At 32.6% G+C, this 14,441-nt stretch overlaps 1 protein-coding gene across 1 annotated transcript; it reads right to left on the bottom strand.

Annotated features, from left to right (window-relative positions):
* Positions 1-5: 5 nt before the first annotated feature.
* Positions 6-9,496, bottom strand: LOC150030021 (protein ROOT HAIR DEFECTIVE 3 homolog 2-like; the record flags this gene model as incomplete). Its single annotated transcript, XM_090310150.1, has 21 exons — positions 9,323-9,496; positions 9,065-9,192; positions 8,120-8,186; positions 7,851-7,953; positions 7,562-7,632; positions 6,150-6,213; positions 6,003-6,068; positions 5,845-5,892; positions 5,297-5,359; positions 5,137-5,193; positions 4,744-4,902; positions 3,912-3,980; positions 3,731-3,822; positions 3,118-3,196; positions 2,296-2,461; positions 1,979-2,103; positions 1,597-1,859; positions 1,421-1,517; positions 1,102-1,251; positions 861-965; positions 6-65 (listed from the first exon to the last, which is right to left on the bottom strand). Coding segments are annotated over exons 2-21 (1,923 nt in total), but the record flags the coding sequence as incomplete, so codon positions are not given.
* Between the last annotated feature and the right edge of the window lie 4,945 nt (positions 9,497-14,441).

Genomic DNA, 14,441 nt, shown 5'->3' with positions numbered 1-14,441 from the left:
AGGATAAACATTGCCAGAATTGCCCATGGAGGAGGCACCCAGTTGTTTCTCCTCTTATAAGCCTCCTGAAAATAGCAGGCGTGTAATGTTAATAACAAGCAAAAACAGTCTCTAATTCAAGCTTGTGGATACGACAAAACAAAGAAGAAAGGAATTAAATCAAAACTACGTAACCTTTCCATGTTTCTACATGAAAACAAAAAAGAAAAAGGATAATCGATGAATAGGAAATCGTTAAGCCACAACTTTACAAGGCACCTAGATAAGAATATTTTAGTATGATATTAGTAAGCAGTATAAGGGCAATTAGATAGGAAGTTGGTGAATCTTAAGAATATATTCGTATGGTATTAGTCAGTGGTACAAGGGTATTTAGATCGGAAGTTGGTGAATCTTGTTATAACTAGGAGGAGGGTGAGTGAGTGAAGGTAGGCAATAGTTGAGTGACTTACGGTTTGGGTTAGCATATTCTATTCAAAAGGGAGGTTTCAAGCCCCAGTTTATCCTTGTAATTCTTCATCCTAATATTTCAATATATTTCAATCTTAATCTAGTTAGAGGTATCCTAACAAACTTCTCGTAATGAAACTTCAAAATGAAATTCTCTATTGCAACAAGATCTTTTACACAAGTATTCATCATCAGACTTTTCCAAATCGTTAAGATTTAGACCTTGCCTTCGAGATGTTTTCCATAAAAATCGAGGACTTGGACCAGTGAGAAGGTATAAGCTATTTGATATGTATGAAACCCACACCAACTCATGGGAGAAAAAATAGAACTTCAAAATCAACTTGTAGGTAAATGAAGAGTAAGATATATGGTATAGCAAGCCCAAAAATGTGCATGAAAAACTGGACCTGTGCTGTTATAGCTTGAGTAACCATATATTCGGTCTCTGATTTGAACTGCCTCCACAAGGACTTGCACTGCACTGGTGTAATCAAAGTATCCTTTTCCGACACCTAATTCATGAGCATTGTTTTTTTCTCATGAGTAGATTGTTTCATAATGCTATTAATGCATTGAAATCGAAGGTAAAAGAGTTCAAAGCCTCGCTAGAGGTCTAAAGCAAGACAACAACGATCCTTCCTCCATTACCTTCTCCCATGTACTTGAGGCAAGAGGATCAGAGGAAGGTCCAGAACTTGCAACAGCTTCGTTCATCAAAGATGATGTGAGAATATTTTCAATAGTATCTGGCTTCTCGTCTAAACGTATAGCAACCAAAATGGATAAAATCTTCAAGGACTACAAGAAAGTAAACAACACACAACAACAACAAAAACACACACACGACCAAAAAACACCACCAGATAAAATCTTCAAGGACTACAAGAAAGTAATAGTTCGTCTTCTAAGCTTTAATATGCAGACTAAATTGGAATTAAGATTAATCATTGAAATCCTAGAAACTCACTGCTGCACGAGCTTCTTTAGTAATAGTTCTAATATCTTCCTCCCCAGTCCAGGTCCTAGGCAATGAATCATTGTCATGATAAAAGACGGTTGAAAACCTGAAGGAAAGAAACCAGGGAAATGAATAACTAATACAAAGAGAGAGATAAGGATCAGATCAAACATGTCACTTTCTACCTATCCTTCATGTGCATTAGAACCTTGTTTGCTTCTTCTCTTACTCTGTTTTCCACCACATTTCTAGCATGGTTCCTTAGATTTAGAACCATGTTGTCTACTTTTTCTTGATCCAACTCAAAACCAGCAATATCAGTTGAAAACTTTGATATGGTAATTTCAGTCTCATGTTGAAGAATCTTTCTTATTGAAGCCCAGGTATCCTTCCCACTAGCTTCAAGTAGAGATCTTACTGGTTGACTCAGTGCTTCAGTAAGCCGTTTCTGTAGATTAAAATGCATATGTTTATTAACATAACATAACAAAAAGTATAGCATCCATCAATCTGCAGGAAGTGGAAGGGGGAAGAGAGCATGCAAATTCCATTAAGTCAGAAACTTACCTCGTAGATGGCTATCATTCCTGAAAGCTTTTCATTTTGAACAGATAATACATGCCTCTCTATATCATGGCGTAGTTTTTCCCGGAATTTTGATGGGTCCCAATTTGCTTGTTGCACAGCAGCATCTAAGAGCGAAAGATTGGTTAATTAATGGAAGCAAGCACACGAGATTATAATTTCTACTCGTTTTATACAATTGCTTCTGAATGTAAAATAGAAGACTTCAATCTCAGAAAATGCTCGAGCAAACCAACCATCATATACTTTTAAAATTTATGGCAATTAATAAGAGAATAAACTATAATATGCTATTTCACCTGCAAACCCTTGGTCAATCTCAAGCATGCAAGTTTCAGTGCATTTGCGAACAGTTGATGCAAATCCTTCTCCATCTTTCATAGACTGTTCAAGTCTTTTTTTAAAATCCTCAAAGGCTTTAGACCGCAGATGTCCCAACATGACAACATAAGAAGGATACACAAACTGCAAAGTGCATATCAGCAGGAATCAGATAATAATCCTACAAACTGAAAGCAAAGTCAAAAAGAGAGCCTTTCTATGCGAAGAAAATTATTGTGGTCGTGGTTCCAAACAACGTTCAAGGTAATACATTCAAACCTCAACTAATCACTAATTAAGGATACATAAACTGCAAGGCACATATCACTAGGTCAATCCCCAGTGGTTAGAATCGATTACTTATTGAGCAAACGTCAATCTGAGTGCTACCCTTTTGGATTTAAAGCATCCACAAAATGTAATGAAGCTTTTGATGTAAGGACGTTATTCTTATTATATCAGCATTGTGCTCTTTAAGTAGACAATGACTGAGAAGATGTTAAAGAGTAAAATTAATGTCTCTAGCATCACAAATCAAATTCAAAAGGTTGAAACAGATTATGCTTCAAATTTTGCTGTGTGTCTGCCAACACAAGTAATACTGTTTATGCAATCCATTAGTCAAAACTTCACAAATGGAACTAAAAGGAATTACTAGATCATTCTTGAAGTATAGCAAAAATAATATGTACACAATGAACAACCAACATGCAATCAGCTATAAAACCTTTCTCATTCCACAGCAGGAAAAGGAGGGTGGGGTGGCAGCTTTGCAATAGAATAAAATGCTCCAGACTAACCTCCAATACCCTTAACACCAGTTGTTTTCGTTTAGCATTTTTCACTTCTTCATCAAAAAATGCTGCCTCTGAATCGTATCTATGGGTAAAAAGTAATAGAAGATTAAGAAACTAACCCACATATGTTCATGCATAAAATGTAGATGTGATAAACCATGAGCGAGATGAGGAAATTGCACAAGAATCACAAAAGATCAAACTTGGAACAGTTTTCCTTGTCCAAATGAATGATGCAATAATTTGGCTAAATTATTGAACAAGAGATTATTTTAAGAAGCAAACAAACTTGCACCACTCAAGAAACTCTACACCGATCCTCCTCCTACGACCATGAGTGAACATTAATAACATTAGCAAGTATTAGCCGCTGGCTATTTTTTCTTCCCTCTTCCCTGCCTGTTCGATCGTGAAGAAAAACACTACACTATATTACTACTATCGTTTCTTCCCTGCATTTTTCAGCAGCCATGTATATGGATAGGAAGTATTAGACTCTGGAGTTGGTAGATCTAAAATTAACTTACACTCCTGAGTAGTAGAATAGGTTAAAACAAGTTCCATGAAAGTGCTTTAATTTAAGTGATAAATGATCCTAAATCAGATGAAAACATACTCTTTGAAATAGGATTCTAAGATCGAGCTCAGCTTTTTCCCAAAGCCCAATACAGGACCCTTTTTCACTGCTCCATCTAATGCCAACCACCTCTGAGTAAAAGCCAAATCAAGTTATCAAAGCCAATCTAGAAAAATTCTTAAGTAAAAGGACACAGAAAGGGGATTCAAATATGTCAAACCTCATCGGTGGTCAAGTGACTAAACTTCTCATTTGCGATCTCTTCACACCGCACACTGGCAACCATTACCTGATAATATTAATTAATCTCATATCAGAAACTGGAAATCAATTGTCCTGGAAAAATAAAATGCAATACGGAGTGATGATAATATCAAAGAAATTAACATGATGGAAACCCATCGACTTTCTTCATTTCCTTTTACTGTTAGAATATCTTTCCTCATCATCTTAAAGATGCTAGAGCTTGATCTATAAGTCCTAATTTTTTTATCAGCGGGAAGCTTGAACCATCCCCTTCACACAATAATATGATTAAACAAAGGTTAAATCATGTTCACTTGGTTGCCACCCATCAAAATACATCATTCATATACAAACTTAATACATGACGGAAGATATTCATCATCTTTGATACGCTGTTCCCTATCTTCATTGACTTGGGTGGATATGTTTTGAAGCACCAGCACCTTACTTTAACTTGCATATTTTTTCTCATTTTGGTCTAAATTTTTAAGAGGAACTATCTTCAGCACAGTGTTGAGTATTGACATCAACTCAACCATGGACTCATGGCAAACACAATGGGAAAGACAAAAAGAGAGAAGTACAAAGAGTCCCTACCGCGAATATTTCTATTTGGACTGTACTTGGAGTAGGATACTTTGTACTTCATAGATACTTTACGGGATATTGATTACAAAGGTTATATATCTTTTTAATGAAATTTATAACATCTTCAAATCCTTTCCGTCTTCCCTTGGTTTATATATCAATCATGTACCCTACAAATGAAATTTATCTCATCTTGAGGAAGAGAGTAAAAATAGAACCTTGTGGGCAGGGAGGTTTAGGTCCTTATTTTCCTTTATGACTTTCCATATTTGCTGCAGACTGAAAGAAAGTCCTGAAGCAGGGATAACACCTCGTCGATCACCTGCTATTCCTCCAGGAGAAATAGAATGAAAAAACCGTTGCCTCAGTTGAGCAACCTACATAAGACAGATCATAAAACATAGCAATTGAATTTAACAGTAACAGTAGGTATCAGCGGAAGGAAGAAAAACTCTGGAGGCAAATATCAGTAGAATAGATTTGAATCAATGATCGCTGCAACGCAATGCAAAATACGCACTTGTTATCCCTAATTAAAAAATATATACTAAATGCTGGAAAAATCATTAAATTAGTGTGCAGCCAGCCATGGTAACTTGTAAAAATGCTACCTCTTCTTTAAACTTCCTTTCTTTCTCTTCATAGCTTGACAAAGCAAAGATTTCCACCTTTAAGCCAAAATATTTCAATTAGGCATACATGATAATGAAAATTCCTACAAATAGACGTTGAAATAAAGATATACAATGGCAATCATAAGAACAAACTTACATTAAAAAATTCACTGAGGGGAGTATCCTTAAGGGAATCTGGTTTCTGAACAGATTTCCATATCTGCACCAAGAAGGGGAAAGAAAATCTCAGTAGAGGACACTTGAACTGCAGGCCCTTAAATAGCTTTACTAGAAGGGGACACCATGATACAAGTAGAACCACCTCCACCTCTTCAGAATAGATATTTCAAATAAGTTCACGATGCTCAGCCTCAAAAGTTGAAATATTTAATTTTCTGAACAGGACTATTTGGTTGACATATCGAATCTAAGCAAATCAATTTTCTTGCTCTAGCTGGTGTACACAACCAATGAACAGACTTGACAATTCTGTATTATGAGACATCTACAGAACATTTCCGGCAAAACAACTTCCAGTTACTAAACAATTTTCATCTTTCTTCAGCATCATAGAATTCTCCACCAACATTTTGAAAGAGTGGAGACAGACAGTAAGGACTAATCTCCAAAACATGTTTATTTTAATTACCCAGAAAGAATGGTTAAAGTCTTTGCAGTACAGTAGAGCACCAAAGAAATGAGTACCTTCTGAATATCTTCCTTCAGAATTGATTCCAAATGCCGAAATGGGGTCTGCATGGTTATCCAAGTACAAGAATATCGGGAAAAACATTTAACAAGACTGAAATGTGAGCTGTTTGTAAGGAACACATAATAGTTGACTTGTTAAGTCAACAACCAACCTTAGTTTTGTCACGTATAACAAATAGTAGAGTTGTTTTACGAGGGCTGAACAACCGTATCATGACCTACAATTAGCAGTAAATGCAACAAAATGTCATTTACTGAAGCCTTACGTCAAACAGAAAATAAACCCGTAGCGATATTACCTCAAAGACTGTCTTCAGTAGAGGCCTGTTTGCAGCATGCTCTCGACCAATATCATGGCACCATCTGTACATGGTTTACAAGAAATATGATCACCACTTCAAGCGTCAAAATCATTTGTACTCCATGTAATCAGGAAATAGAACTCAAAAGAAAATTTTGTAGCTGGGATAATCTGCGTACTCATACATCAAACCAAATAACAGAAAGATATCTGAGGTATGTTTGTTTGTAATCTCTGCCACAAAACAGGGTAGCCTAATGGTAATGACTCTTGTCCATCATCCAGCTAACTTATGGTCAATTGAAAAGAGTAAGCTACCAAGTAAAACTTTTCAAATACAAGTCTTACTCATCAGAAACTTGCAGGTTAAGAGCCTCTTTAAATATGCAAAAACTTTATGTCTTACATTCACTAAGACTCATAAATCTGGGCAGACTATTGTAATAAAGAGTAAAATTATATAAAAGACACCACTAGTGGATACCTAAACATAACCTTGATATTTGCAATAATACACGGTTAGCATATATGCAATAACATGATAACCTGCTTACAACTCACAAGCACCTATTGAGGAAGCCCTGTAATTTTCTATTGTTAAAAAAAAAATGTTAGAATCCTATCTTTCTCCTACAAAGGTTCATCAAACCATTAACATACACTTTGATTTTGGCAAAGTGTCTGTGTCGGACATGAATATGTTCAGACACGCTTTGGACACGTGCCCAAAATGCTAAAACATGTGTATGTTAATTTCAGACACGGCTTGACAGCTTGGATACGACTGAAAAATATCTAACCTAAAAGATGAGGGATTAAAGTTGAGATTCTCATATAAATTTGATCTTTATATATTGATCAATCCTAAAGTATTAGGATGACATCTTCATCCTCTAGTCATAGTCAACTAAATCTTTTTATATCTTTTAAGATCTCAAATGCCATTAATCGACTTAACTTTGTATGTTTTTTAGTGAAGCATATTTTGTTTTTATGTTAAATTTACATGTTTTATGTAATAAAGAATAATTAATATATTAATATAGACACGTATATTTTATGTTAAAAAAACATGTCCCCACGTTTAAGAAATTGATGTGTCACCGTGTTTGTGTCCATGTTGTGCTTCTAACTAGAATCTTCTAATATGGAGCTAATTTTTCATCCCTCAAGCTCTACTTGGTAGTTATGAGTCTTATGACTCGTCCGATTGAAAAGGTATACACTTTTTACTTGTTACTTTTCATGAAGTAAAGGTTTCATTCTTGAAGTTGTTTCTCCTTTCTGTCCCATTCTCTTCTTTATAAATAAAATTTATTTTTTAGAAAAATAGTAATAATAGCCACGATTGTTATAACAGTATTAATAAAAATTCAAAGGAAGCAAACAGTTCTTAACGCCAAATCTTACATATTTATCAAGATGACATCAGAGATTGCCAAAGCAAAAAGTGCACTCTGTTTCTCAAAAGTAGTATCATCCTGAAAGTAGAAAAAATTTAGAGTAGACAAAAAGTTTTTAACATGATTGGACAAAATGTTAACAATAATAACACTTGTACAAACGTCCATTGGTTCTTTTATTTCATATTGACCTATTCACAACAATGCATGCACAAACCCATGGCAGGAATTCATAAGTTAGAAACAGGTATAAAAGAATAATAATAATAATAATAATCCCAAAACCACACTTTTACCTCTCCTCTTTCTCTTCCATCAGTGCCCTCCAAGTCCATGGCAATTGTGCAGGGCTCAATGCCAACACACTTCGCCACCCAAATGCCCTTGGTAGTTTGAACCCTAAGTTATATTTTATTAGCTTAGTCTCACATGGTAATATACACGAAGGAGTATAGTTATAAATTAAGAATTAGAAACCAGTATAAATTTTATACGCCTTCATAACCCCAACTATATGGTTTCAGCGGGCGTGTGTCAAGAGAAAACACAGGGTAGAGGAAAGAACCTTCCCTTGTACGCATCCATCTCCCTGAAATTTGTGTGGAAAAGATGATTCAGTAATGTGCTCTTCCCTGACCATACAGAAGGAAGGAGGAGAAAAAAGTATTAGCACAATATATTAGACACATCAGATCCATAAAATGAGGAGAGAATCTCAGGTTACAGAATATGCGATCTATGGATCATTACTCCCACAAAAAGACAATGGGGTATAGAGCTCTTAGGCATTCCCAATTGACTAGACAACAACACTGACTTTCTCCCAGGACAAAAGACAAAAGGGACGAATGATGTAATACCATGCACAAGCACGACATTATGATTTTTAGAACTTGAGAACACAGTTATACAAAAGTAATGAAACAGATCCTGCACAAGTAAGGTCGTAAGCACAACATTATGACATTAAGCCATCTTCATCTGAAGGTACATTAGTGACAATCTTTTCCCCGCCTTTTCCATGCTCTAGTATTTAGCATAACCAAAAGAGTAACCAAACTCCAAAAAAAGTAGCTATGAGTTTTTTTATCACGAAAGATGCTAGAGTTTCTTTCGAACCACAGCCTCTAAAGGAGGGCGAAGATCCCATTGGACCAAAAGATTTTCGCCTTCAGCATTTAACTGAGGACCGTCAATATGAAATCTGATGCAACGTTATCCCCATTCATTAAACATTTTCATTTCCATTTCTACATTCCGACAAAGACCAACACCACACCAAATTGCAATTTTAGGACGGAAGTTTTGCAAGCAAGCTAGCTAGCAAAGCAATGTAGAGGAAATGAGAATGATAAATTACAACCTTTGTTCTAACAACAAAATGCATTGAGATAGATATAAAAGGATCAAAATGCAACGACGGACTAGGTTTCTTATATGCAATTGCAGGCTAACCAGCAGAAACAAAAAAACAAAATGATTCGAACAAGTGTAACCTCCATAAACATACCACTACTCTGCGGTCCCATGATAGAGACCACCGCATAGGAAAGGCCACATTCAGCCAACTTAATCTTCCGGACGAAATCTTCAAGGCCAGTAGCGTTGAACTCGCCATTTTTATCAATCAGCTGCGTCCTGAAACAGTCGTCTCTACTCATGTCGAAATTAGAGAGAGAACCAAAACAGAGCTGGAAATTTGAGGTGTAGATGGGGAATCACTGGGGAGAAGTTAGACGAAAGATGAAATTAAGAGCAGAAGGTTTACTTGGAGCGAAAGAAAGGCTTTGAGCCTTTGCCTAGTGCAGAAGCTGAAGGTTTATTCCTCTGTCTGTAAAGAGAAGTTGAGAAGCTTGGACAAGACGAAGAGCTTTGGGGTGCGTTGCAGACTTGCAGTAATGGCGGAAACTGTGGGTTTGGTATAAATACGTGTCCGTCGGGGACCGCCGGTGATATCAACCGCCACCGCTCGCCGTATCTTCCAGAACAAACCGCCTCATGTCATTATCGGCTAAATTACAAACTTAGCCCTGAAATTTTCTGCTTTTTTTAATGTTAAAATATTATTTAAATCTTTATATACTTCAAAGTGGTTTAATTTTGGTTCATGTATTTTTAATTTGTTTAATTTTAGTCTTTATATTTTCATTTAATCTTAAACTTAGTATCAAATTTTAGTTTATTATGGATTTCTCATATAAATTGTGATTTAATAGCATTTTTACAACAAAATTTGAAAACGTATGCACAAAGAAAATGTATTTTCTTGTATGAAAATTATTATTATTATTTAGACTAAATTATACAAAATACCCTTATACTTTTGTATTTTTTGTCAAAAATATCCTTGAACTTTCAAAAGTTTAAAAATACCCTTAAACTTCTATATAGAGTTCAAAAATACTCTTATCATAAGTTTTGGATAGAAACCATTAGTATTTTGTGTCAAAAATATTTCTGAACTTTCAAAAGTTTCAAAAATACTTTTAAATAAAAAGTTCAATAATACTAAATGAATAGAAATCTTTAATACTTTTTTTTTTGTTGGGATAGATGTCCTAAAGCCTTATAACTATATGTTATTTAAATCAATGGTTGATTAGTTTAATATGCAATAATCCATTATATAAAGATCCAAGATTATCTTATGTGACTTTAAACATGTATGTGAAAACATACAGGAGGATCATGTTTAAGTGATAATCTAAATGGTTTTTGATATATGGATAAGGTTGGATGTCTTATCCTGGTAATACTATTGATACGACTCGCTTTGTAATTGTTACAATTGTTGTAAAGTTCTACAAATGATCTAACCATGATCATTCATGTAAAAACATGTGAGCGAGGGTATCCTATACAAAGAGTTTGTATAAGACCGGACCATGAAATGCATTGTCTCTCCTTATAACAACGTTGTTAGTAAAGACTTACATTTCACCAAGATGATCATAGGTGACTTGACCTAAATCCTGAGTGAGTTGTGAACTCCTGCCTATAAAGACGGTCCTTTAATTTGTATGGGTGAGAGTGGCCAGATTCGTCGACTCAATAAGTCTACCATTTTAGGGATTCGTCTGATTGGGGAGCTAGGAACACAACTACACAGGAAGGAATTCACGTATCTATTGTTAGGGTAAATAGATAAGGTTGATTATAGGGCTTAACCAATAAAGCGCTTTACCCCTCTCTTGGCCCAAGAGGGGTTCAGTTATAGTTGGACTATGACTAATTGTTCATTAGAGGGATCAATTATACTTAAGGAGTTAGATGTAACTATAGGGGTAAAACGGTAATTTGACCTAGTTGTACTTACAAGCAACTTATGAAGGATCAACGCACTGTTGATTAGTTATATCCAATGGACACAGAAAATATATCTATAGTGCAAAGAGTGCAGCTGACGGTCTTTAATGGAGTGACCAGCAATTAATGAAAGTTGATTAATTTAATTGTAGACTCTAATTAATTAATAAAGTGTCAGTGGAGCTTCAATATATAGATCCATAAGGTCCCTTTGTTAGCTCAATAAGGACTAATGAGAATCAAATTAATTTTGGTTTAATTTGAATTGTTCAAATTAATTATAGATACAATTAAATAATGTGTGTTGATACATTATAATGTATGTTGCATTATAAAGTGTAATACATTATATTAGTTTTATGAGAGAAATAAATGTTTGAATATGATTCATATAGAAACTATAGGTTAAAATTAATGTGAATATGATTTATATTAAATTTATATATAGTTTTATGAGAGATGAATATTTGAATATGATTCAAATATTATTTATATGAATGTGATTCATATAAATACTATAGGTTAAAATTAATGTGAATATGATTCATATTAATACCATATGTTATTTGAGAGAATAACAAACTATAAGTTATATTATATGTGATATAATATAAATATAGGTTATATGTTATATGTGATATAAAATATAGTTTATATATATATTAAAATGGTTAATATATATTAAATTCAAATTTTGAATTTGAATTTAATATAACAACTCTCTTGGGGAGCTACTCTCTCAAAATTGATTAAAGATGAATGGTAGGGAGTTAATCATGGGATGATGGCCTTTTAGGTAAAACCTTATTCATAGAAGGTTGATCTTCTTCCTCCATTCATTCTCTCCCTTTTCACTCTACTCTCATGGTTCTCCAAGAAAAAATCTCTCTTGCTCTCATTCATCTCCCTTCGCCGAAACTATTTCAAGCGAGCCTATGAAACTCCACTGTGATTCTCACCTTAAGAATAACAAGGAAAATCTCGTGATGGTGTCTTCTTTCTTGTTGTTTCACTGTATTTGTGGTGCCAAGTTCGGGAGATCGAGAGAAGTAGTCTGTGTTCATGTTGTGGAAAGGAAACGAGAAGATGGTGACTTCAAGAGTATGTTATCCTATCCCTATTTTCTATTTTTATCACAGTACAAGTATGCTTAGATTAATTATGTTTAACCTTGTATTTTCATCGCTCTAAATTACCCTGCATGTTCTATAAAACAAAATTTAGAGACAACGACTTCCAATTGCTTTTGTTGTGGAGAATTTCAATCCTTTCATTTTTATTTCTCTATTTTCCCTCTTTTTTGTTCTCTTTTATTCAATACTTACTCTTTTTTTGTTAAATGTTTAACATTTTTTTTATCTAAAAAACAATAATAATAAAATTACACACTTTCAATTAAGATATATAGACTGTAACAAAAGAAAAATGAATAATAGAAGCATCATGGGAGCTTAGGACTTAAATGCTTTAACAAGGTTATAAACTAATAGTTAAGTATGTGTTCAAGCTTAGGACTTTAATGCTTTAACAAGGTTATAAGCAAGTAGTTAAGTGTGTGTTCATAGTTAAATATGACTTTTTTTTATTTGGTTATTTATCGTTTTGGTATGTTTTAAGGAGAGATTTTGATTTCGAAAATTTGTGAGATTTTATTTTTTTAACTTAAAATCTTTATTTTATTTTGGTTGTTAAAAAATTGGTATAAGAATTGGATAAACGGTGTAAAAAGAAGAGGAAAAGGAAGATAAGGAAAAGAAGAAGAAAAAAAAAATATTAGCATTAGCCATGTTCGGAGCCGTTTCGATTAAGATTTTGTAGATGCTTGACAATAAAAGATGTTTGGGAATGAAAGATGACTGTGTTTGATTATGTATGGGAATGAGAATAGGATGTTTGAGAATGTGTTATACTTTTTTATGCAATTATAAAGTATAAAATTAATAACAATTAATTTCAATAATTAATTTTCATTTTTAATTTATTTTTATTACATTAAGTTATTAAATCAATTTAGATTAAAAATTTAAATAAATTTATCCACTCACCCTCCAGTTTAATATATTTATTATCAATTAAATTTTTGTATTGAACATTTATATTATCAATTTTTATTAAAAAAATATTGGTAAATAATTTAAATATCTATTTTCTTTTTTTCTATAGTTTTGTTAATTGAAGAGTTAATTAACTAATTGTTTAACACCAATTATAAACCTTATATATATACAAAAGAAGTTGATAGAAACTAATTGATTTTAAATAATAAAAAAATTAATTTTTAAAAATTAACTATGATTATAAATTAAAACTAGAAATCTTCATGCTTGTTCCAAATTCGAAGTACCATTTGTACAAATAAGAACCCCTTCGTTACATGATTTCTTCTTCATATAGATACAAGTGTACAAGATTGCTTAATTGAAAAAAATAAACTTAATTTATTATTAATTAATTAATTAATATTTTTTAAAGACTAACTAATAATTTTAATAGTTAATTTAGGATGTTAATATATATTACCAATAAAAAGGAATTTAAACGGATATAATTATGGTTATTCATATTTTTTTTTAAAATGATTTTGGTTTTTCATATTAATGAATAATAATATAATAAAATATTATATTAGTATTATTATTAATAAAATTAATTATATATATCAATTATAAATTTAATTTGAACATATTTATAAAAATTAAATAAATTAACCAATATCAATAAAAAAGAAAAACAAATAAAATGAAAAAAATAAAAAGTAAAAGAGAGAGAGAAAACCATTGAAAATAGAGAAAACCTATTTATTTAGGTGGTTATGAAAAACCTCCATGGATGAAAATATGAAATGTCCTGGAATAACATATTCTCATTCCCAACGTTACAAACTTTATCAAATATGGTGATAGAATATCATTTCTCATTCTCATCTCTTATTCCCATGAATCAAACGGGTTAAAAAGAGATGAAAGAGAATGATACGCGAGAAAAACAAAACATGATTTTTTATTTCTTTTTTATTTTTAAAAAATAATAAATATGTTTTTTTGCCATATTCAGCCATTTGCAAATACAAAATTATTATATTTTAGTCATGTCAACTTAAAAATAAAAGTAACCAAAGGAAAAAATATACAATCAATCCTATATAATAAAAAGTTAATATGATTGTCAAAAGTGTTAGTATTAAAGATGAAAAATATGAGTTGACTTCTTGGCCCTTAATCTCAAATTAATTAATTTTAACTAAGTAATTAATTAATGTTTTGATGATAACAAACATGCTTTTATTTATTAATAATTTTAGTGCTTTGAAGTGTCCATTGTATAGAGTTTGGAACAACGATTTCAACACAATTTGAATAACTTAAATCGGAGTTCAAACGAAAAAGATATGACCGAAACAAGCTTAACAAAAAAAATCCCGAACAATGATGGCATGTGTCTTCTCATCAAAGTGGACCAATTGAAAAATGCCACTTAGAGCAACGGAGAAGTGACACATGGTGGGCTTTTGATTTTTGGATTGTTTTTAAAAAGAAAATGAATTTAATACTATTTTATGTTTGTGTCTAATGGCTAGTTTA

Source organism: Benincasa hispida, unplaced genomic scaffold, assembly GCF_027475165.1.
Source record: "Benincasa hispida cultivar pf3 unplaced genomic scaffold, pf3_genome.v1.1 HicScf68, whole genome shotgun sequence".
Lineage (NCBI taxonomy): Eukaryota > Viridiplantae > Streptophyta > Magnoliopsida > Cucurbitales > Cucurbitaceae > Benincasa > Benincasa hispida.
The sequence above is the reverse complement of the archived record's forward strand: the minus strand, read 5'-3'. Positions and strand labels throughout refer to the sequence as shown.